Source organism: Lactuca virosa, chromosome 2 (genome assembly GCF_052849685.1).
Source record: "Lactuca virosa cultivar CGN04683 chromosome 2, Lactuca_virosa_CGN04683_v6, whole genome shotgun sequence".
NCBI classification, from domain to species: domain Eukaryota; kingdom Viridiplantae; phylum Streptophyta; class Magnoliopsida; order Asterales; family Asteraceae; genus Lactuca; species Lactuca virosa.
In genome coordinates this window covers 276,652,279-276,677,312 of record NC_136427.1, presented here as the reverse complement: position 1 = coordinate 276,677,312, position 25,034 = coordinate 276,652,279, and the positions used below count along the sequence as shown (strand labels likewise).

The 25,034-nt window shown below is 38.5% G+C and overlaps 2 protein-coding genes across 3 annotated transcripts; both read left to right on the top strand.

Moving 5' to 3' along the window:
- The first annotated feature begins 2,370 nt into the window (after window positions 1–2,370).
- Window positions 2,371–3,254, top strand: LOC145158538 (uncharacterized). Its single transcript, XM_079077424.1, has 2 exons — window positions 2,371–2,704; window positions 2,800–3,254. The coding sequence occupies exons 1-2, from the start codon at window positions 2,371–2,373 to the stop codon at window positions 3,252–3,254; spliced, it is 789 nt and encodes a 262-aa protein (XP_078933550.1).
- Window positions 3,255–21,104: 17,850 nt separating this feature from the next.
- Window positions 21,105–24,555, top strand: LOC145161144 (G-type lectin S-receptor-like serine/threonine-protein kinase At4g27290). Of its 2 annotated transcripts, none has more exons than XM_079080596.1 (7): window positions 21,105–22,648; window positions 22,792–22,923; window positions 23,011–23,135; window positions 23,345–23,555; window positions 23,664–23,901; window positions 23,991–24,141; window positions 24,216–24,555. In XM_079080596.1, exons 1-7 carry the CDS (start codon window positions 21,364–21,366, stop codon window positions 24,522–24,524), a joined length of 2,451 nt encoding a protein of 816 aa, XP_078936722.1. In that variant the 5' UTR covers window positions 21,105–21,363; the 3' UTR covers window positions 24,525–24,555. The 2 variants fall into 2 exon arrangements, with proteins under 2 accessions (XP_078936722.1, XP_078936723.1); XM_079080597.1 differs by having other exon boundaries at window positions 21,106–22,648; window positions 22,795–22,923.
- The last annotated feature ends 479 nt before the right edge of the window (window positions 24,556–25,034 follow it).

Below are 25,034 nucleotides of genomic sequence, written 5' to 3'. Positions count from 1 at the left end.
ATATATATATATATATATATATATATATAGGGAATATACATTACAGCCCCACCTAAGCTTAGGTACTAAACCTCTAAAATATATTGTTTTAACTTGCTAAATATACCCGGTTTGGCTTCACTTGGTACATATACCATCCTCCATAACATTTCTTTCTTTCATTATCGTTTTACCATCTCTGTTTTCTTTCCTCCATTATCGTTTATTACTTCACCCAAGTGAACATTACTAAACCCTAAACCTAAACCCTAAACCCTAAACCCTAAACCCATAAACCCTAAACCCTAAACCTAAACCGTAAACCCTAAACCCTAAACCTAAACCCTAAACCTAACCCTAAACCCTAAACCATAAACCCTAAACCCTAAACCATAAACCCTAAACCATATTGTGTCGATTTTGAATTTACATCTTGAAGTATTAATCGTGAATCCATTAACCGTAATCTTTATATAGTAAAACAATGTATTTTCAAGAGGTTTAGTACCTAAGCTTAGGTGGGGCTGTAATGTATATTCCATTTTCCCTACCTAAATTTACTCGTGCTACCTCTCATATTTTTAGAGGTAGTGGAAATTCTTTAAGAAATTTTTCGTTGTATTGTAATTTTTACCGTGGGATATCCCTAAAATTTACGTGTGTTATCTCCAACTTGTTCTGTCCGCCGCTAACTATTATCAAAGATTGTCTGAAGATTAAAATGTTTCGCTAAATAAATACAATATTTGGCTAGCCAAACCGTATAAATATTTCAAATACTAATCAATATAATGATAAAAAAAACAATGAAAGGTATGGTACTACAAAAATTCGTAACTTTCTACAAAATGATGATTTGGCTTGCGTCTTTATATTAAACATTATTGGGTTTGTATATTTTAAATAGAACTGTTGTATTTATTTTAAAATTATTGTATAGCACATTATTTTGTTTGCCAGTCAATTGTGGTCAACCAAGAAGTTAAATTCATCGACAGTTGTAAGTGAGAGCGTTGTTGCTGTGTGTATGTGTGAGCGCACTAGGGCTAGGTTTAGTGACAGTCGTTTCTGTTAACATTTTACATCCAGATTATTTATTACATGCACGTACGTACATGGTGAGTATACTGCAGTTAAACTAGGCTAGATAGGCATGCAAAAAAGATACAACCACTTTGACAGATTACAATCAACTCATTGATATATGGATTAGCTAGGTTTGCTATAAGCTATATTTGATTGCATTATTGCTTTCTTGGATTAGTTTTCATTTTTCTTGTACTTATATGCGAGTATACAGACATAAATAGCTAATGTCATTACAAAAAAGATCTGTAAATACATGGATAATTGTGACTTAAATTAATTTATATTCTATGTGGTCCTTATATGGAAGCTGTAACATCGATGATGCCCCAGTGTGTGAGTGCTTAGAAGGATTTGAACCCAACCTGCCATAAGAATGGTCTGTAATAAGTCTAATATATAGATCGGTCAAATGGGTGTAGTGCACTCAACCAAGATTGAAATAAATTGGGCCCAAAATGAATAACAAATAAAATAATGTATAATACAAAAATTTAAAACGAATAATGTTTAATACAATAAATCAAACCAAAATAATCGTTTGTTGAAAGTTACGAACTGTAATAGCATCAACTCGGGTATACAATACCTTTCATTTTAATCATTATTTGCAAATTTATAAAACAGAGAATCAAGAACATGAAAAATGAAGAACCACCCCATATCTATTGATTTAAAATGAATATCGCCACTTCAAGTTCCAATGATAAGTTATTAGATTGTTTGCTAAATTTATGATACTGGTTTTGTACTTATTTAGTGTTAAAATAATCAGATTTACGTATGGTAAGAATTTCTTGTAATTAATCTTTGGTAAATCCCGTTTTCCTTATCTACAAGGGTCAACGATAATTTGTTAGGTTTATTTAGAACACATAAATTTCGTGGTTCACACATTTAAATGTTTAATTGTACTATGTCCACTGTCTAATTAAAGAGATTCATTTGATTTCGTGGCTTGCAATAAGGCTAATCGGAGTGGGTATACAAACCCACGCGTAGAGATAACGTGTCCGGCTAGAGAACGCGTGAACATGTTGGCGAGAGCTAGATTTTCAGCACGTGTTGTTATCCTAAACTTGTATTCTTATCTTATAGTTTCCCTTATCATAGGATAGTTAGTTGTATCAGATCTGTATATATAGCCTTGTACCTTGTTCTTTATTAAATAATATAAGAAAACTCTGGAAGTGAATTCCACGAATCCATCTCTCTAAATTTAATATGGTATCAGAGACTGGTTACTGATCCATCGAATTGCGGAAATCTCAATCGAATTGAGGAGATCTCTCAAGGCGAAGCAACATGGGCGAAGGCGAAGAAGGGTCAGGTCCATCGAATCAGGTCATCGTCAACAATGTCCAAGATCCTCCGTTTCCCGCCGGGGTCATTCTTGACGATAACAATTTCCCTATCTGGTCTCAACTAATGGAGATGAGAATTGGGGCACGTAACAAACTAGGGTTTCTCACTGGTTCATCAGTAAAACCCACAACGAACGAGAAGGCAATCGAAACGTGGACTACAGAGAATAACAAAGTTAAAAGCTGGCTCATTGACTCGATGAGTCCAACTTTGATGCGGAGATCTGGGATGCGGTGTCTAAAACCTTCTACGATGGAACAGATGAGACACAGCTGTTTGAATTGAATCGGAGGTCGTTCAGTACTCGTCAGAATGGACGCCCATTACCCACGTATTACAATGAATTAGTAAGTCTTTTCCAAGAAATAGATACTAGGCTTGCTGGGGAAGGGGATTCAGTAGCGGAAACCCTTGCAGTCAACAAGGCTATGTCTAGGTTTCGAGTCCACATATTTCTGGCTGGATTAGATTCAGAATTCAATCAAGCAAGGAATGAATCCTTGAGAAAAGATCCACCACTCACTCTTGAATTCTGCTATGCATACATCAGGAAGGACCACAACCAACGACAAGCTATGGATGTCAAATCAGTTGAACCAGATAGCGTTGTGAACGTGGCCACACGAAACTATCAAACAAAGAATAAGGGCACAAACAAAAAAGGAGGAAACAATCTCTCTTGCACTCACTGTGGAGAGACAGGACACTCAAAGCGGAGGTGTTACGAGATCATAGGGTATCCAGACTGGTGGGACTTCACGAAAAAAACCCAGGAAGAAGATTGGAAAGGGCCAAGCTGTGGTGGCAACAACAGTGAGCCCTAAAATCCCACCCATTGCAGCTCACACATCAACGAACTCTGGTAAGTCTCACGTTGACTTTAAAAAACCTGAATGGGTGATAGATACGGGGGCCACATATCACATGACAAATAATCCTAATTGTTTATCTACTTCGTATACTCCAAAACAAGAAAATATATACACTGCGAGTGGAGGTGTTGAACCTGTCACAGCAGAGGGCACAATTAATGTATCAAATTCTATGGAACTGGATTCAGTTCTTGTAGTTCTCTCTCTATCAACGAGTTTATTATCAGTAAGTCAAATCACTCAGGCACTAAACTACTATGTGACTTTCTGGACGAATGAGTGTGTGTTTCAGGATGCGAGGACCCATCAGATTCGTGGTTATGGTACTAGGAGAGGGAGGCTATATTACCTGGAAGAAGACTATAGGAGCCAAGTCAATCATGTTGGAGTAGCTGAGTCAAATAAAGCCTTGCCAGTATTATGGCATCGCCGTCTTGGGCACATGTCGTTTTCGTAACTTAGGAAATTGAAACCGAACCTTTTTTTGAATTTATCAGACAATGCATTTAATTGTGATGTTTGTGAGTTGTCAAAACATAAAAGAAGTTCTTATTCTCCTAGTGATAATAAAGCTACGTTTCCTTTTATGATAATACATTCGGATGTTTGGGGTCCAGCTCCAATTGCAACTCCAAGTGGTGCTCGCAATTTTGTTACGTTTATTGATGAATGCACTCGTGTAACATGGGTTTCTCTTCTTAAGACAAAATATGAGGTGTTCAATGCCTTCATAGAACTCCACAATCTCGTAAAAATAGAATATAGGAAAGATATTCATACTCTCCAATCAGATAATGGAGGAGAATACATGAGCTTAGAAATGAAAAAGTATTGTAAATCTAACTCAATATGACACCAAACCTCATGTGCAAGAACACCGCAACAAAATGGACTTGCAGAACGTAGAAACAGGTCCATTCTTGAAATTGTTCCCGCATCTTTATTTGACAAGAAGGTTCCCCGTCAATATTGGGGTGAAGCAGTCAGATCGGCTGCATATATTATGAACAGAACATCCTCGAAAGTTATAGAGTTTGTTACACCGCTTCAGAAACTCCATGATATTATTGGCACCATGTCACACCCCAAAACCAGAACGGCGGAAACGTTCGTGGGTGAAGGACGTCATGTAGAGTATCACAACAATGAATAGTAGTAAACAAGCAACAACATCATCCATTGCATTAATAATATAATTTAATACAAGTGTGTTCTGTGAAGTGTATAAGACACTAAAAATGTAAATCAAAATAAAAGATAAGTCTTGAACGAGCTCCATCTTCTCAAACCTGGCACCGATACCTGTCTACTGGTGACCTGAGAATACAAGTTATTTTGAAAGAGTTTATCAGCTTTAAAGCTGGTGAGATCATAAGTATTTTAGTGTCATTGTTTGTATGAAAGTGTTTGTAAGAACTTGATGTATAAGTTTGTAAATGTTTGTAAATGTTTGTATCTCCTAGAAAACCCTATGTTTTCTACTAAAAGTAGCCTTCTACCAAGGCATCAAATGAAATGTATGAAAATGTGTGTAAATGTTTGTAGCTCCTAGAAAACCCTATGTTTTCTACTAAAAGTAGCCTTCTACCAAGGCATCAAATGTTTGTATGTGTATCTCTTGTAAGAGTATGCATTTTCCCAATTCTGACTATCATTAAACAAAAATATAGTTTTTACATTACTGTTCATTGTGAGAAGATCACAAAGTGAATGCAATGGGGAAATAAAATAGTATTGTAGTGTTGTATTAAGTAACTACTGCTGTACTAACTACCTTAAACCAATTGTTATTTAAAGTACCATGTGATATGCCTGTACCATACTACCGACTAAAAACACTACGATGAAAGACGTCGGAAGAAATGACATTTGGCACTCGTAGACTTGCAAGTCCCACTCTAGCTAGCAGCAAGGTGTAGGATAGTCAATCCAGTATAGATCTATACACAAATTCAACGCTCTCCTTCTAGGAGACTCTGGATACAAAACGAGCCATGGCAGGTGATGCCATGCCCCGTTACGTGGCTCACATAACTGTTGTAATGTACTTGCATATGTATTGTGTGTACTAGCTGTATTGTATGTTCTCTCTGTCTAGTATGTATGTATGTTCTCTCTGTTTCTTATAATAGTATGTTCTCTTGTATGATGTATAGTATGTACTAGCTGTATTGTATGTTCTCTCTGTCTAGTATGTATGTATGTTCTCTCTGTTTCTCATAATAGTATGTTCTCTTGTATAATGTATAGTATGTACTAGCTGTATTGTATGTTCTCTCTCTGTCTAGTATGTTATGTTTGTTTCTCATCACTACATGTTATGTTTGTTTCTCATCACTATATGTTATGACTCATGAATGAACTGACTCATTGTATGTTTCATTGTTCTAGTAATAGTATTTGTAACTTCCTAAACTATACCTATTATAGTTTACTAGCAATGTTGTTTGTATAAATGAACATGTTTGTATACCTTTGCTACCCAAAGGTATTGGACTGAAAGAAGTAACTTTTATATCTATATACATATACATAATATATAACTAGGATTCAAACGACCTTTGGACAAATAACCGATACCCTAAGTCCACAACCAAACAAGGAACAGGAAGCAAGGCGAGCTATCAGTCCTAAGTCCTTTCAATCCTACTTATATAACTATATCTATATAGATACACATTTGACAAAGTATAAGTTTAAAAGAGTTTGAATAGAAAGTATTTAACATGTAAAAGAGTTTGCAAAAGAGTTTGAAGTAGTTTGATTGATAACATAGTTTGAAAAGTAAGAAATCCACTCGTTTGGTAGTTATTAATCACATGTGATTGATATAATAACTATAATAGTTCAACTTGTATCCCCCCCCCCATAAAAGCATTTAAAATCATTTAAAAGGTTGATTAATGGGTATGAACTCACCTGTAGTGAGTGGTTTGGATGAACGGATGGTATAGGATGCTAAGTGTCAAGTGAAGACTAGAACACACACACACGGATCATATTTAACATATAATGACAAATATATGTATCCAATTAGTCATTTAACAACTAATTAACCAAGTTAAGACACCCTAGGACATGGAAAACACTTTGATTCAAGTGCTAGAAGTACCAAGGGTTGCATCTAAGGGTTGTATAGTCACTTAAAGGAGTTTTCGGTCCAAAGAGGTTTTCGGTTCTTGTGGTTTTCGGTCCATATGGTTTTCGGTCCAAATGGTTTTGACCGAAAACCCATGGTCTTTGATGCATAAGGTGATTTCCAAGGGCTTTCAACAACCAATGAAGTGTTCTAGACTCAATACTAAGTATTAGGAAAGGCTTAAAGTCATTTTGCACCCTTCATAAGGGCTTTCGGTCTAAGGAGATGCACTAGACCGAAAACACCTTTTGTTCTTGGATAAATGACGATTTCAAGACCCTAAATCAAGAGTTTCAATTAGATAACAAGTATAGGGAAGTAATACTTACGATTTAGAGGCTAATAGAGTTGATTTTGGACCAAAACACTAGTGTGTGTTCTTGGTGTTCGTGGTGTTCTTGAAGATCAAACCCAAAAGATGAAGTTAATGGATGAAATCGAAGGGTTGTACTAGATAAAGCTTTGTAACAACAAATCAAAGGGGAAAGAAACACTTACATTTTTGAAGATCAAAGTGAAGAACTCGATGATACTTGAGAGAGAATGGATGTTTTTAGATTTGAAAAGGAAAGAATGATCCAAATGATCATGAAATATATATGTAGGATGGGGTTTTCGGTCACCTTGACCGAAAACTCTAAGGTCTTGACCGAAAACTCCTTTTTGAGGAGGTTTTCGGTTTGCTTCTTGACTAGAACTTCAACCAATTCATCCTAACACTGATTCCTTTGATGTACTAAGTTTAGAATACTCGAATAGACTCCAAATAGGGCTAAAAGTTAACAAACAAGACTAAATCTGATAAATTTGAATGTTTATACAAGCTAGAAATTTCGGATTGTCACATCATCCCCCCGTTAGAAGGAATTTCGTCCCGAAATTAGAGTTTAAGCAAATAAGTAGTTACAAATAACTAAGTAAAAAGATGAGGGTATTTCAGTTTCAACTGATCCTCGCGCTCGCAAGTGAATTCAGGTCCTCGCTTGGCATTCTAGCGAACCTTCACTATCGGGATACGACTTTGTTTCGTTTGCTTGACCTCTCGGTCCATGATCTCTACTGGTTCTTCCACGAAGTTGAGGCTCTCGTTGATTTCGATCTCGTCGAGTGGGATCACAAGAGTCTCGTCGGACAGACACTTTTTCAAGTTCGTTACGTGGAAAGTAGGATGTACATTATTGAGTTCACTAGGTAGATTGAGTTTGTAAGCTACAGGCCCGATTCTGGAAAGAATCTCGAAAGGCCCTATGTATCTTGGATTTAGCTTTCCACGCTTTCCGAAGCGTATTAAGCCTTTCCAGGGTGAGACTTTCAACAGAACTCGGTCTCCCACCTGGAATTCCAACGGTTCCTTCTTTTGTCAGCGTAGCTTTTCTGTCGGTCTCTAGAGGCTTTTAGTCGCTCACGAATCTGAACGATCTTCTCCGTCGTTTCCCGAATGATTTCCGGACCTGTGAGAGCGCTTTCAGGAACTCGTCCTTTAGCTAACTGGGTATCACCCACCTCAGCCCAGCACAGAGGGGATCTGCACTTTCGGCCATAGAGGGCCTCGAATGGAGCAGCCTTTATGCTCGTGTGATAACTGTTGTTGTAGGAAAATTCGACAAGGGGTAAATGAGTATCCCATGCTTTCCCAAAGTCGATCACACAGGCTCGCAACATATCTTCCAAGGTTTGGATAGTCCTCTCACTTTGTCCGTCGGTTTGTGGATGATAGGATGTACTCAAGTCCAGCCTAGTTCCTAGGGAACTTTGTAGCGACTGCCAGAACCTCGAAGTGAATCTACTATCTCTGTCCGAGAAAAGGGATATGGGAACACCGTGCAGTCGTACAATCTTCCGTATTTAGATTCTTGTAAGCTTCTCCATCTTGTATGTTTATTTGATAGGCAGGAAGTGTGCGGACTTGGTCAATCTGTCGACGATGACCCATATGGTATCAAGTCCACCCGTTGTCTTGGGCAGCTTGGTTATGAAGTCTATAGTAATCCGCTCCCACTTCCATTCTGGTATCTCCGGCTGTTGTAGAAGACCTGAGGGTTTCTGGTATTCGACCTTGACCTTGGCGCAAGTAAGGCATTTACTTACGAAGGTAGCAATCTCTGCTTTCATGTTAGGCCACCAGTATAGCTTTTTAAGATCCGGATACATCTTATCTGAACCTGGGTGGACGGAATAACGAGTGTTATGCGCCTCGGTCATGACCAAGTCTCTGAAACCACCGTGTTTTGGTGTCCAGATCCGATCCATGAAATATAAGGCTCCGCCACCTTTGACTTCCAAGTTCTTATCAATCCCTCTCAGGGATTCACTCGCCACCTTTTCAGGTTTCAAAGCCTCGAGCTGAGCCTCCTTAATTTGCATGGACAAGTGTGAATAGATAGTCATAGTCAAAGATTTGACTCTACGACCAGAGTATTCTTTCCGACTTAGGGCGTCAGCTACTACGTTGGCTTTACCCGGATGATAACGAATTTCGCATTCGTAATCACTGAGTAGCTCGACCCACCGTCGTTGTCTCATGTTGAACTCCTTCTGGTCAAATATATGTTGTAGGCTTTTGTGGTCTGCAAAGATAGTGCTTTTTGTACCATACAGGTAGTGTCTCCAGATCTTCAGAGCAAACACAACTGCTCCTAGCTCAAGATCGTGAGTGGTGTAGTTGACCCCGTGTGTCTTCAGCTGTCTCGAGGCATAGGCGATGACCTTACCTCATTGCATCAGAACACAGCCGAGCCCTTGATTTGACGCATCGCAATAGACAACGAAGTCTTCTATCCCTTCGGGGAGGGATAGTATTGGTGCGGTGCACAAGGCTCGCTTGAGCATTTGGAACGCTCTCTCCTGCTTCTCTTCCTAGTCAAAGGCCACGCCCTTCTGGGTCAGTGTTGTAAGAGGTTTCGCAATTCGGGAGAAGTTCTGAATGAACCTGCGATAGTAGCCAGCGAGGCCTAGAAATTGACGAATTTCGGTAGGCGTCTTCGGTGCTGACCAGCTCTCAATGGTTTTGATTTTGGAAGGGTCCACGTGTATTCCCTCTTTGCTAACCACGTGCCCTAAGAATTCGACCCTTCGGATCCAAAATTCGCATTTCGAGAACTTCACATAGAGCTTCTCCGAACGCAGCGTTTCTAAGACTAGTCACAGATGTTGACTATGCTCCTCCTTACTACGAGAGTAGATAAGTATGTCATCGATGAAGACGATGACGAACTGATCCAAGTAAGGACGACACACCCTATTCATTAAATCCATGAATACCGCGGGCGCGTTGGTTAATCCGAACGGCATCACTACGAATTCGTAGTTCCCATAACGAGTTCGGAAGGCTGTCTTCGGGACATCCTCCCCTTGCACTCGTAGTTGGTGATATCCGGATCTTAGATCGATATTTGAAAAGAAGTTCGCCCCTTGCAGTTGATCAAATAAATCGTCAATACGAGGCAGAGGATAACGATTTTTGACGGTCAGTTTGTTGAGCTCCCTGTAGTCGATGCACATACGAAACGATCCGTCTTTCTTCTTGACGAACAAGACTGGAGCTCCCCAGGGTGAGAAGCTTGGTCTTATAAAGCCCTTGCTGAGCAGTTCGTTAAGTTGACTGGACAGTTCTTGCATCTCTACAGGTGCTAGACGATAGGGCGATTTGGCTATTGGGGTAGCCCCTGGAACTAAGTCGATTCTAACTCGACTTGACGTGCGGAGGTAATCCTGGGAGTTCTTTTGGAAATATATCGGGAAAATCGCATACTATTGGAATGTTCTTAATGTCTTTCGATTCTTGGCTCACATCGACAACATGAGCAAGGAATGCGCGACATTCCTTTCGCAAGAATTTTTGGGCTTGAATGCTCGAGATGAGGCGAAGGTTAGTGTCGGTTTTGTCGCCGTAAATTACTAGAGTTTCGCTAGACGGCAGATTAAGGCGAATAGCCTTTTCATAACACATGATGTCGGCTCGATGCAGACTCAACCAATCCATTCCGATAATGACGTCGAAACTTTTAATTGAGACCGGCATGAGGTCGATCGAAAATGAATGGCTATCTAGAGTTAGAGTACAACCTATGTATATGCAGCTAGTACTCTCTGTCTTTCCATTAGCCATTTCTACAGTGAACGGTTCTTTAAGTGCTCGTGATTTTTGCTTAAGTAAATGAGCAAATTTTTGGTTCACGAAACTCCTCTCCGCTCCACTATCAAACAGAATGCATGCATATGAGTTATCGAGGAGAAACGTACCAGTGACCACTGTGGTGTCGGCAACCGCTTCCTCGTGGCCTATAGCCAGAACTCTTCCCACTCCGCCGGCGATCCCTGCCTTAGGGCAGTTCCTCTTGTAGTGGCCCGCCTCGCCACAACCGTAGCAAGCTTGGCCCACACCAGCGCCGGGGACTTGGGTGATTGGCTTCGCCGGAGCCTTGCAGAAACGGGCAGTGTGCCCCTTCCTGTTGCAGTTAGAGCACTGCATTTCTCGGCAGGCTCCGATGTGGTGGAAGTTGCATTTGTTGCACTTGGGCAAACTTCCAGCGTACTGCTTTACCGGAGCAGCAGCGGCAGGTGCTATCACAGCATGAACTGCCACGACCTGCTGCTTTTTGGCAGCCTTCTTCTTCTTCTTGTCATCCCAGAACTTTTGCTTGGAATCAGCGGTTTTGGAGGGTTCTGAGATGGCTAGGGTCGTTGTTGCGGCCGGGGTACGAACCCCATGGTCAATGAGCCGATGTGCCAACCGCTTGGCACTATCGAATGTAGTGGGGTTTGAAGCTAAAACATTCCCCTGAAATGGAGGCACCAGCCCCCAGATGTACCTCTTTATTTTCTTTCCCTCTGTGTGAACCATGTTGGGACAGAGGGCCACCAGCTCGCTGAACCTGGCGGTATAGGAAACTATATCGGAGCCCTTCATGGTTAGGCTCCATAGTTCCTGTTCCAATTTCTGGATTTCGCCCCTCGGGCAGTATTCCTCAATCATCAGCTCTCTAAGAGCTTCCCAGCCTATAGCATTAGCCACCACTAGAGATAGTGACTTGACATGGCTATTCCACCATGTCAGGGCTTTTTCCTCGAAGGTGCAAGCAGCGAACTTGACCTTGCTCCCTTCTGGACAGGAGCAGATTTTGAAAACCGATTCGGTCTTCTCGAACCATTGCGAGAGGGCAATGACTCCGCCAGTCCCTCTAAAGGACTTAGGCTTGCAGTTGGTGAAGTCCTTGTAGGAGCATTCTCTCAAGCGCACGGGGATTTCACCGTGAGTAGAATGAACAGGTGTTCCTCCTCCAGTGGAACCAGAAGAATGATATTGAGCCATGGTTGTTGCCACAGCCGCAGCTACTGTAGCATTTAGAGCTGCCGTATCGATTTGAGGAGTAGGTGGTGTTGCAGTTATTGGAGGATTGCGTCTTGTTGATCGGCGTGGATGCATCTTTCAACTATAAGTTTACAAGGATGACAATATGGGTAAGAATAGAGAAATTGATGAGAGTGACTCATGGATTAACTCTCCGTAGCCCAACAACACAATTGAATAGTATGATTGAATGTCGATCTAGTACTAACAGATAATAGCATTTGGATAATAATTTCCATGAGATTAGATATCTGTCAATAATACTGGAATTACAGATGTAACAAGTTTGGGAAAAAATGACCTAGAAGTAGGCCTTACATCAACCAAGATGGGAAAATTTTGACAGAACTACGACCTAATCAAGACCTAACAGGTCCAAGTTTTAACAACGATTGGAAATTAGACTAGAGTTTTACATAACTAAGTTATATCCAAAAGAGAAGGTTGATTAGACTCTATCTACGAAGAGAACCACTCGAATGAGTCATTGATTCAGACAGACGGCACTCTATGTCTCGCATGCGCCTTTCATACATTGACTGCCTAGCCCGAAGTTCCCTAACTTCAGCTTGGGATGCAGCTAGTTGTTGCTGCAGAGTCCTATTGGTTATCCTAGCCCTTTCCATAGCTACCTCGAGTTGGTGAATGCGGACCGTGTTAACGCCAGAGTTGGCGTCAATCTCCATGACTCGGTCGATAGTTGCTCGACCTTGCTCGGTGTTCCGAGAAATCCTACGGACCATGATGGGCAGGACTTGGTCAGCAGAACCTCCCTCGTTTAGGTTGTAAAAGCTTCTGTCCCCATTGTAGGGAATGGGTTGACCCTGTTCCTGACTCTATCTGTTCAAGTTTGTGGCCCACAAAGGTGTGAGTCCTTGAAATGCTGGACGAGGGTTTGGGTTTGGAGCTACTGGGGGTAGGTTGTTGACTTCCGGCTCTGAGTCAGAACCATCAGAAAAGCCTTCAGCTTGGTGATCATCCAAAGGGATTGGGTGATCATCTTCTGGTTCTTCTCCCAGCCATCCTGCATTGCCGTTGTTGGGATATTACGGGTCTCCAAGGATATGGAATCCAGCCATGATATCTACGCGAGAAAATGGGTATAAGAAATAAGCACATAAGTAATTTATAGTAACACAAAATACTCCTATAGTATTTTAAGTTTATGTTTTGTTCTAAGGTTTTCGTTGTGGTATTGTTGGTAAGTTTTTAGACTTGTTGCAACCTCACAACCACTCTTAGGCACATGTTAGTCACTCCTCGGATAATATAGTTGATCAGGCTATATCTTCCCAGATTTGACTATATTTCTCTAAGTCTACTTGTGCTGCCCAACAATCGTAATACTTTTGTTCTGTCCTAGTGACACTGATTTTAGCATGAATGCAGGTAGGTATACTTGGTTAAATATTCTATTATTTAAAAGTATAAACTCTTTGTCAGAGTATTTTTAAATCCCGCTGTGTTTATAGTTTGTATATCTTTTATGGGTTGATATACTCGATTCACTATAAACAATGCTCTGATACCAATCTGTCACACCCCAAAACCAGAATGGCGGAAATGTTCGGGGGTGGAGGACGTCATGTAGAGTATCACAACAATAAATAGTAGTAAACAAGCAACAACATCATCCATTGCATTAATAATATAATTTAATACAAGTGTGTTCTGTGAAGTGTATAAGACACTAAAAATGTAAATCAAAATAAAAGATGAGTCTTGAACGAGCTCCATCTTCTCAAAACCTGGCACCGATACCTGTCTACTGGTGACCTGAGAATACAAGTTATTTTGAAAGAGTTTATCAGCTTTAAAGCTGGTGAGATCATAAGTATTTTAGTGTCATTGTTTGTATGAAAGTGTTTGTAAGTACTTGATGTATAAGTTTGTAAATGTTTGTAAAATGTTTGTAAATGTTTGTATCGCCTAGAAAACCCTATGTTTTCTACTAAAAGTAGCCTTTTACCAAGGCATCAAATGAAATGTATGAAAATGTTTGTAAATGTTTGAATCTCCTAGAAAACCCTATGTTTTCTACTAAAAGTAGCCTTCTACCAAGGCATCAAATGTTTGTATGTGTATCTCTTGTAAGAGTATGTATTTTCCCAATTCTGACTATCATTAAACAAAAATATAGTTTTTACATTACTGTTCATTGTGAGAAGATCACAAAGTGAATGCAATGGGGAAATAAAATAGTACTGTAGTGTTGTATTAAGTAACTACTGTTGTACTAACTACCTTAAACCAATTGTTATTTAAAGTACCATGTGATATGCCTGTACCATACTACCGACTAAAAACACTACGATGAAAGACGTCGGAAGAAATGACATTTGGCACCCGTAGACTTACAAGTCCCACTCTAGCTAGCAGCAAGGTGTAGGATAGTCAATCCAGTATAGATCTATACACAAATTCAACGCTCTCCTTCTAGGAGACTCTGGATACAAAACGAGCCATGGCAGGTGATGCCATGCCCCGTTACGTGGCTCATATAACTGTTGTAATGTACTTGTATATGTATTGTGTGTACTAGTTGTATTGTATGTTCTCTCTGTCTAGTATGTATGTATGTTCTCTCTGTTTCTTATAATAGTATGCTCTCTTGTATGATGTATAGTATATACTAGCTGTATTGTATGTTCTCTGTCTAGTATGTATGTATGTTCTCTCTGTTTCTCATAATAGTATGTTCTCTTGTATAATTTATAGTATGTACTAGCTGTATTGTATGTTCTCTCTCTGTCTAGTATGTTATGTTTGTTTATCATCACTACATGTTATGTTTGTTTCTCATCACTACATGTTATGTTTGTTTCTCATCACTATATGTTATGACTCATGAATGAACTGACTCATTGTATGTTTCATTGTTCTAGTAATAATATTTGTAACTTTCTAAACTATACCTATTATAGTTTACTAGCAGTGTTGTTTGTATAAATGAACATGTTTGTATACCTTTGCTACCCAAAGGTATTGGACTGAAAGAAGTAACTTTTATATCTATATACATATACATAATATATAACTAGGATTCAAACGACCTTCGGACAAATAACCGATACCCTAAGTCCACAACCAAACAAGGAACATGAAGCAAGGCGAGTTATCAGTCCTAAGTCCTTTCAATCCTACTTATATAAATATATCTATATAGATACACATTTGACAAAGTATAAGTTTAAAAGAGTTTGAATAGAAAGTATTTAACATGTAAAAGAGTTTGCAAAAGAGTTTGAAGTAGTTTGATTGATAACATAGTTTGAAAAGTAAGAAATCCTCTTGTTTGGTAGTTATTAATCACATGTGATTAATATAATAACTATAATAGTTCAACTTGTATCCCCCCCATAAAAGCATTTAAAATCATTTAAAAGGTTGATTAATGGGTATGAACTCACCTGTAGTGAGTGGTTTGGATGAACGGATGGTATAGGATGCTAAGTGTCAAGTGAAGACTTGAACACACACACGGATCCTATTTAACATATAATGACAAATATATGTATCCAATTAGTCATTTAACAATTAATTAACCAAGTTAAGACACCCTAGGACATGGAAAACACTTTGATTCAAGTGCTAGAAGTACCAAGGGTTGCATCTAAGGGTTATATAGTCACTTAAAGGAGTTTTCAGTCCAAAGAGGTTTTCGGTCCATATGGTTTTTGGTCCAAATGGTTTTGACCGAAAACCCATGGTCTTTGATGCATAAGGTGATTTCCAAGGGCTTTCAACAATCAATGAAGTGTTCTAGACTCAATACTAAGTATTAGGAAAGGCTTGAAGTCATTTTGCACCCTTCATAAGGGCTTTCGGTCTAAGGAGATGCACTAGACCGAAAACACCTTTTGTTCTTGGATAAATGACGATTTCAAGGCCCTAAATCAAGAGTTTCAACTAGATAACAAGTATAGGGAAGTAATACTTACGATTTAGAGGCTAATATACTTGATTTTGGACCAAAACACTAGTGTGTGTTCTTGGTGTTCTTGAAGATCAAACCCAAAAGATGAAATTAATGGATGAAATCGAAGAGTTGTACTAGATAAAGCTTTGTAACAACAAATCAAAGGGGAAAGAAACACTTACATTTTTGAAGATCAAAGTGAAGAACTCGATGATACTTGAGAGAGAATGGATGTTTCTAGCTTTGAAAAGGAAAGAATGATCCAAATGATCATGAAATATATATGTAGGATGGGGTTTTCGGTCACCTTGACCGAAAACTCTATGGTCTTGACCGAAAACTCCTTTTTGAGGAGGTTTTCGGTTTGCTTCTTGACTAGAACTTCAACCAATTCATCCTAACACTGATTCCTTTGATGTACTAAGTTTAGAATACTCGAATAGACTCCAAATAGGGCTAAAAGTTAACAAACAAGACTAAATCTGATAAATTTGAATGTTTATACAAGCTGGAAATTTCAGATTGTCACACACCACTCAAAAACAAAACCTTGAACCACGAGTGTTTGGATGTACCGCCTATGTCCATCAAAGTATTGGCAAACTTGAACCACGCTCAATTCGATGTGTATTTATCGGATACGCAGACCTGAAGAACGGGTATAGATGCCTTGATCCAAGTAAAAATAAAGTGCATGTTTCATGTGATGTATCCTTTAACGAATTTGTACCTTACTTTAATCATGAGGGACCACTTCAGGGGGAGAAAGGTGTTGAAGTGACCCCTAATGAAACTGTGGTACAGGGTATGAATGATGGGGATTTCCTTGCAGACTTTTCTGATGGCCTGGAGGCAGTAAATGTAACGAATCCTTCTGATTCTGATGTGAATGAAACAGAACCAACTGATATCAGTATGAACCAAACTGATACTAACACCAGTACTACTGATACTAACACCAGTACTAGTGAGACACAAGGTACTCAACAAGTAACTCAAGAACCTGAAGTAAATATACCATCAGAAAATGAAAATATATTCTATGATGGGTATATATCTCATGAAACTGAAAGTGATGGGGAAGTGTCGAATGCTGAAGACGTAAATACACCAAGGTACCCCTCTCGAAGCACACGAGGGAAACCTAAAAGGCAATATGAACCAAAATTAAATGCAAAGGGAAAGTATCCAGTCAACAATTACGTATCACAACACCGTCTTGCTAAGTCACATGCTCTGTTAGTAAAGGAATTGGATGATGTTACTATACCGGTGAATGTGGGGGAAGCCTTGAAGGATTCAAGGTGGAAAAAGGCAATCAATGACGAAATGGAGGCATTACAAAAGAACAATACGTGGGACGTGGTTAACCCACCTCGTGGGGTTAAAATGGTGGGTTGCAAGTGGGTATTCACTGTAAAACTCGATGCAAAGGGAAAAGTAGATAGATTTAAAGCAAGGCTCGTAGCAAAGGGGTATACTCAGAAATATGGGATCGATTATGGGGAAACATTCGCACCAGTGGCAAAGATTAATATAATTAGAATTATTATATCTCTTGCTGCAATTGAAGACTGGCCATTGAAACAATTTGATGTTAAGAATGCCTTTTTGAATGGCATTCTGGAGGAGGAAGTCTATATGGAACCACCACCGGGTATCAATACGAATGGAAAAGTGTGTAAACTGAAACAGGCACTGTATGGATTAAAGTAGTAACCACGTGCATGGTTTGAGAGGTTCTCTAAATTCATGAAAGAAATTGGTTATAAACAGAGTGATGTTGATCACACTCTGTTTGTGAAAAGGAGATCGAAGAAGGTGACAATCCTCATAGTTTATGTAGATGATATGGTTGTGACAGGAAGTGATGAGGAGGAGATAAATAAACTTCAGCAAATACTAGCAACTGAGTTTGAATTAAAGGATCTAGGAAATCTGAAATATTTCTTAGGAATCGAAGTTGCAAGGTCTAAGAAAGGAATATCAATGAATCAACGTAAGTATGTCTTGGATCTTTTAGCAGAAATGGGTATGTTAAACTGTAAACCCATTGACACACCTATTGAGGTAAACCATCACTTGGAAATAACTGAAGATCAGGTCCCCGCCAACAAGGATCAATATCAGAAGTTAGTTGGGAAACTGATTTATTTATCTCATACCCGACCGAATATTGCGTATGTTGTGTCTGTTGTGTGTAGGTTTATGTACGCCCCTAGCGAGAAGTATATGAATGCTGTTTTTTGAATTCTGAGGTACCTGAAATCATCCCCAACAAGAGGTCTATTTTTTGGAAGAAACAAAACTTGTGATGTAAGTGCTTTTACTGATGCTGATTGGGTTGGGGATAAGTCTGATGGAAAATCCACATCAGGTTATTTCACTTTTGTTGGTGGTAACTTGGTTACTTGGAGAAGTAAAAAACAGAAATTGGTCTCGAGATCAAGTGCGGAAGCGGAGTTTAGGGGCATGGTGAACGAGACTTGTGAACTGTTGTGGATAAAGCGAGTACTTAGAGATCTGGGAGTGAAACTAAGTGAACCAATGAAGTTGTACTGTGACAACGAGTCAGCAGTGAAGATTGCAAATAATCCAGTTCAGCATGATAGAACAAAGCACGTGGAGATAGACAGACACTTCATCAAGGATCACCTAGAACGGAAAACTGTGGAGCTGCCACATGTAGGTTCAGAAGACTAGCTAGCTGATATGCTAACTAAGGCAGTTTGTGGAAGAGTGTTCTACAGCTCTCTTGACAAGCTGGAAATGATAGATATACATTCTCCACCTTGAGGGGGAGTGTTGGCGAGAGCTAGAGTTTCAGCACGTGTTGTTATCCTAAACTTGTATTCTTATCTTATAGTTTCCCTTATCATAGGATAGTTAGTTGTATCAGATCTGTATATATAGCCTTGTACCTTGTTCTTTATTAAATAATATAAGAAAACTCTGGAAGTGAATTCCACGAATCCATCTCTCTAAATTTAACAGAACACTGTCCCTATGGCCGGTGAGTTGGGTGTGACACGGGCGCAAAGACGGACGAAGACAGGAAATGTGATTGGTTCCTTTTTTTATTTACCGTTGCCACCTATATTTTTTTACCGTTGCCACATATATTTTATATGTTTTTTTTACATCAAAACAAACACCCTTTCAAAACAAACACTCTTTCAAAACAAACACACTTTAAAAAAATGGATAATTTTTCGGTTAAATTTTTCTTCATCCGATGATGATTCTGATGACGAGTTGGTTTTACACACACCGTTGCGTGAGAGAGGCGAAAGTTCAAATGCCAAGAATAAGCATACAAAATGGATCATCGGGGATCGTATCGCGGCAAATGAACTTTTGGTACGTGATTATTTTGCCCCTGATATTTTATATGATCTATCGAAATTCGAAGAACGTTTTTGTATCAGTAGAAATTTATTTTTACATATAGCTAGAGATTTGGAACATAATTATGAGTTTTTCCAATTAAGATGGGATGTTAGAGGTAAACGTGGTTTTACTACAATACAAAAATGTACGGCCACTCTTAGACAATTGGGATACGGCATAGCCGCAAACGTATCAGATGAGTATTTGAAAATGTCTGAGAGGACGGGTCGTATATATATATATATATATATATATATATATATATATATATATATATATATATATATATATATATATATATATATATATATATATATATAAGTATGTTATAGAGCTTTACCGTGACATATACTTGCAACATTCAACTAAAAGTGATGTTGAATAATTGTATTTTGCGCATCAAGCTAAACATGGTTTTCCAGGGATGCTTGGTAGCATTGATTGTACACATTGGGAGTGACCAAATTGTCCTAGTGTGTGGCGTGATCAATTCACGCGTGGTGATCATAGGGCGCCGATTGTTATATTAGAGGCGGTTGTTTTACAGGACCTACGGCTTGCACATGCATTCTTTTATGACGGGGTCAAACAATGACCTAAATGTGCTTGGAGCGTCTTCGTTATTTAACAATATTTTGCAGGGTAAAGCACCAAACATGCCATGCATTGTGAATGGAAATGAATATAAGTATGGGTATTACATAAGTGATGAGATATATCCAAAGTACGCTACAATTGTCAAGTCATTCATTTCCGGCCGATGAAAAACAAAAATTGCTCAAATTAGCACATGAATCTGCAAGGAAGGATGTGGAACAAGCGTTTGGAGTCCTCAAACAAAAGTGACACATAATCAAACATCCGACACGAACATGGGATAGGGCAAAATTGATGACGGTGTTGACTGTTTATGTTATTTTACATAACATGATAATAGAAGAAGATGGTTGGGCTGTTTGTTCATATACCACGAACGATATACTTAATCCATTTGCAGTAATACAAGTTGGCAGCCCGACATACTTCACAAGGGTTTTGGAAATACAAAATCGTGAAACACATCACAATCTACGTCACGATTTGACCGCCCACATATGGGAAAGACAGTTCCAATGACAAAATAACAATGAAGACAAAGAGGATGAGGACGGTGACGCCGAGGCGGATAAGGGCGGTGACGACAACGACAACAAATAGTATTTTCAATGTTTTTTTTTTATGTTTTTTAAGTAATGTAATGTCTTATTTGGTATGTTTTATGTTGTTTTTTAGTAGTTTAAGTTTTAAATTTCTATGTTTTTGATTAATGAAATGTAGTTTTATTTTTTCTATGTTTTTAAAATATTTATGTATGTTTTAAATTATGTTTTTTATTTAATTTAATGTTTTAAAAAAATAAAAAATAAGAAAAGAATATTGTGGAGTGATAACTATTTCCAATGTCTAGTGGTAGTATTTTCTATGTTTTTTAAGCAATGTAATGTTTTATTTGGTATGTTTTATGTTGTTTTTTTTAGTAGTTTAAGTTTTAAATTTCTATGTTTTTGATTAATGAAATGTAGTTTTATTTTTTCTATGTTTTCAAAATATTTATGTATGTTTTAAATTATGTTTTTTATTTAATTTAATGTTTTAAAAAAATAAAAAATAAGAAAATAATATTGTGGAGTGGTAACTATTTTCAATGTGTAGTGGGTTGGTGGTGGAGATGATGTGACGCTGAGTTGAAAGCGTTTTTCCGGTGGCTTGAGTGTAATCCTTCCTCGTAACTTAACATTGAGATCTACACACCAAGGTGCGCTTGCTCTTTCAGGAGCGGACCCCATTGGTTGGTTGCTGTAGGGGCGATAAGTATCCATCGGTAATCATGAAACTCTACAACTTAACATAATTTGCATATGTTGCTAAAAATTTGGAAAATATAGTTAGCTTTGAAAAAAAAACTCCCGTTGACTAAAACTAAACAAATTCTTTGTAAAAATCTGCTGACACAATAGAGAAGAGGAGACGAATGACAACCAGAAAACAATAGAGGAGAGGAGACCAAGCAAGCAATGACAAGCAGAAAAGACTTTTCAGGTCCACAATGGCAACTAGAAAAACTCACCCAAGTCTTCTAACATTAGATTTATTTGTATGGTACTATATACCACAAGGCATGGGGAAGTTGTATGGCTACACAATCTACTCAAGGGTTTTGATGCTTGGAAACATAAAATAGACTTAAGAGTAAACATTAATCGAAGAGTCAAGATCAGATTGTATGGAGCATTTTACCATGATTTGGTTCTACTTGTGTGCTCTAGTCATCATCCTGAAAACTAGTAATGCAATAGACACCATGTTTCAAAATCAGACCCTCAAAGATGGCGACACCCTTGTTTCAGAAGCTGAAGATTTTGAATTGGGGTTTTTCGGGCTTGGGAATTCAACTTTTCGGTACTTAGGGATACGGTATAAGCAAGTATCGGCGGGTACTGTTGTATGGATTGCTAATAGAGAGGTGCCACTTGTTGACCCCACAGGTGTGCTCAAAATCAGCGACAAGGGAACCCTAGAGCTTCTCAGTGTTAGCAATACCTTAATTTGGTCATCTGAATCCTCCTCAAAACCAATGACAAATATGAATCCAGTGGCACAGCTTCTGGATTCTGGAAATCTTGTGATCAGAGATGATGTCAGCGGTGACATGATTTGGCAAAGCTTTGATCATCCTGGAGACACTTGGCTACCGGGAATGAAAATCGGTGTGGACCTTGTAACGGGCAGAAAAAGGAACTTGACATCATGGAAGAGGTCTGATGATCCTTCATCAGGTTCGTATACAGTTTGGATGGACATCAATGGATATCCACAATTATATACTATGAAAGATGAATCAAGTTTCCAACAGAGGGTTGGATTTTGGAATGGACAGGGGTTTACTGGAATGCTGGGTGTAGGACCAAACAGATTATATGCGTTTGACTTTGTTTTTACTCACGACGAGATTTACTCCAAATACACAGTATTTAACACTTCAATTCTTACAAGGATGATACTCGGTCAACAGGGCAATTTCATGCAGTTAATATGGATACCTAGACAGCAAACATGGAGTGTATATATGATTGTAGCTCGTGATATCTGTGACCAGTACGATTTATGTGGTCCTTATGGAAGCTGTAACATCAACCGTTCCCCTGAGTGTGCGTGTTTACAAGGATTTGAACCCAAGTTGCCAGAAGAATGGTCTGCTGCAAAATGGTCAAATGGGTGTAAGCATAACATCACTACTACTGATAAAAATGGGTTCATTAAGTTTACAAACCTGAAATTGCCCGACTCACGGGATTCATGGTTCAATAGCACCATGTCCCTTGAGGAATGTGAGAATCTTTGCAGTCGCAACGTCTCTTGTACAGCTTATGCAAATATTGATATTAGAGAAGGCGGAAGTGGATGTTTACTGTGGTCAACTGAGCTGCTTGATATCAGAGATGCTTTGGAAACAGATTCCTCAGGGCAAAACATCTACATAAAAAAGTCCAACACCAACAACTTAATTCGTAAGTGCATTTGTCATTCACTCATTACATTGCTTATGTTTCGCTTGGATGCTTGATTTTATTCCTAATCATGTTAATGTAAGCTCATTCCTGTTACTAATTAACTACAACTACCACCACTAACGTTTTGTGTGGGCAAAAAGCAGACAAGAAGAAGAAGTCGAACACGAATCTTAAAGTGGCCATTTCAGTAGTATTTGCTGTGGTTCTGCTTGGCTTTGCACTCATAATATATGTATATGCTTGGAGAAGGAAGAAGAAATCACATCTTAAAGGTGAGGGCATCTTACAAGTTCCGAGCTTTCACTTTGTGTATACTTAGGGAAGTTGAACCATTCATTCATGTTTCATATAATCTTTAGCAAACAAGAACAAGAAGCAAGATTCTGATCTACCTTTGTTCAGCTTGAGTAAGATAATTAAGGCCACCAGTAACTTTTCAATCCACAATAAGCTAGGACAAGGAGGTTTCGGTGCAGTTTACAAGGTAAAAACTCTAGACACAATTCCATATCAGGAGAACAAACACTAATCCATGTACTTACCGATATAAGTAAAAAAAAAAAAAAAAAACTGAAAACTGATCCAAGAAATTATCATCAGATAGGATCATGGAACAAATTATATACATATACAATCAGCAATGATGAACAGTAAGTAAGTGCATCTGACCTATGAATTAAAAACGATCTTCAGGGTGTGCTTGATGAAGGAGGAGAAATAGCTGTGAAGCGGCTGTCAAAGACATCAAAGCAAGGACTTGATGAATTCCAGAATGAAGTTAAATGCATTGCCAAGCTTCAGCATCGGAATCTTGTGAAGCTTTTGGGATACTGCATTCAAGGAGAGGAAATGATGTTGATTTATGAATACATGCCCAACAAAAGCTTGGACTCTTTTTTATTTGGTTGGGCCCTCACAAGATTATATAATAGCACACACTTGATTAAATCATTAAAATACGTAATACAAACTAAAAAAGAAATTCCATTTTTTTTTTTTTTTTTTGTGGCAGATGAAAACAACTCCTTGTTACTCGACTGGCCTCAACGCTACCACATTATCAATGGGATTGCTCGAGGTCTTCTTTATCTCCATCAAGATTCCAGACTTAGAATAATCCATAGAGATCTAAAAGCAAGCAACATTTTGCTTGATTCCAACATGAACCCAAAAATATCAGACTTTGGCTTGGCTAGAATGTTTAAAGAATATGAGACCGAAGCTAATACAAACAAAGTTGTTGGTACATTGTAAGAAGCCAGTAATCATAATGCATGTGTAGTAGCTTAACATATCTTCTATATCTATCATTCTACACTTAGATACAAATATTCTGCAGGGGTTACATCTCTCCAGAGTATGCAGCAAATGGGCTTTTCTCAGTGAAATCAGATGTATTTAGCTTTGGTGTTTTGGTGTTGGAGATTGTGAGTGGGAAGAAAAACAGAGGATTCTCTCATCAAGATCACCATGATAACCTTCTCGGGCATGTAAGTTTGGTGAAAATAATCTATTCCCATAATCAGAAATTAATCTAATCTTATTGAGCTTCAAAATGGTTTAGGCATGGAGACTTTACAAGGAAGACAAGCCTATGGAGCTGGTTGACACAGCCTTAGGGGACTCATGGGTTGTTTCTGAAGTATTGCAATCAATACATGTTGGTTTATCATGTGTGCAACAACATGCAGATGATAGGCCAATTATGTCCTCTGTGATTCATATGCTGAGTGGTGAGGGAGCACTACCTCCACCACAACCACCTGGCTTTTTCACAGAAGTGTCTAAGAATGAAGCTAAGTCTAACTTAATCATACCAGAAGTGTTGGTTTCAATCAATGAAGTCACAATTACACAATTTGATGCTAGATAATTACATAAAGGTGTAGACCCATGACCAAGTACCTGATCCACATCCAGTGATTTGCACACAAAGTGCATTTCTATTTCGTTTCCTCTTGGTATTATTATAAATTCAATGTGATTAAAGTATAGGGCGTATAGAAACCCAATCCTTATTTGGAACTTAATCTGATCTAGTAATGCAGTAAGCTACTTTACAAACTAAGATTCATTTCTGTTAGTCTCTACCCCCACTGTGCAAGTATTATATTATGTAGACGAACAAATAATAGAAATGATCATCACTAGACCTATGCTACAAACCATGGAAATTCACATAAACCAACAGCGCTGTCACACCAGCTGTCGATAAAAGTTAAAATCTTGATTAACCACAATTGAAAGGCGGAAAGAGGCTATAACAATAAAATATTCGAATTTATGGTCTTGCAAACTACATGTTTTCTTTAAGAATTTTCAACGAACACGTAATGGGCAATGTAGGTTACAGTCAGCAATCGGAATCTAATCAAGATTGGGA

What these genes read in the sequence shown, in the direction of transcription:
- LOC145161144 (XM_079080596.1), top strand. Translation starts at nt 21,364, where the DNA reads ATGGAGCATTTTACCATGATTTGGTTCTACTTGTGTGCTCTAGTCATC. An exon ending in CAACACCAACAACTTAATTC is followed by an intron (nt 22,649 to 22,791) that starts GTAAGTGCATTT and finishes GTGGGCAAAAAG; the next exon opens with CAGACAAGAAGAAGAAGTCG. An exon ending in AACAAAGTTGTTGGTACATT is followed by an intron (nt 23,902 to 23,990) that starts GTAAGAAGCCAG and finishes AATATTCTGCAG; the next exon opens with GGGTTACATCTCTCCAGAGT.
- LOC145158538 (XM_079077424.1), top strand. Translation starts at nt 2,371, where the DNA reads ATGGGCGAAGGCGAAGAAGGGTCAGGTCCATCGAATCAGGTCATCGTC. An exon ending in GGAACAGATGAGACACAGCT is followed by an intron (nt 2,705 to 2,799) that starts GTTTGAATTGAA and finishes TCCAAGAAATAG; the next exon opens with ATACTAGGCTTGCTGGGGAA.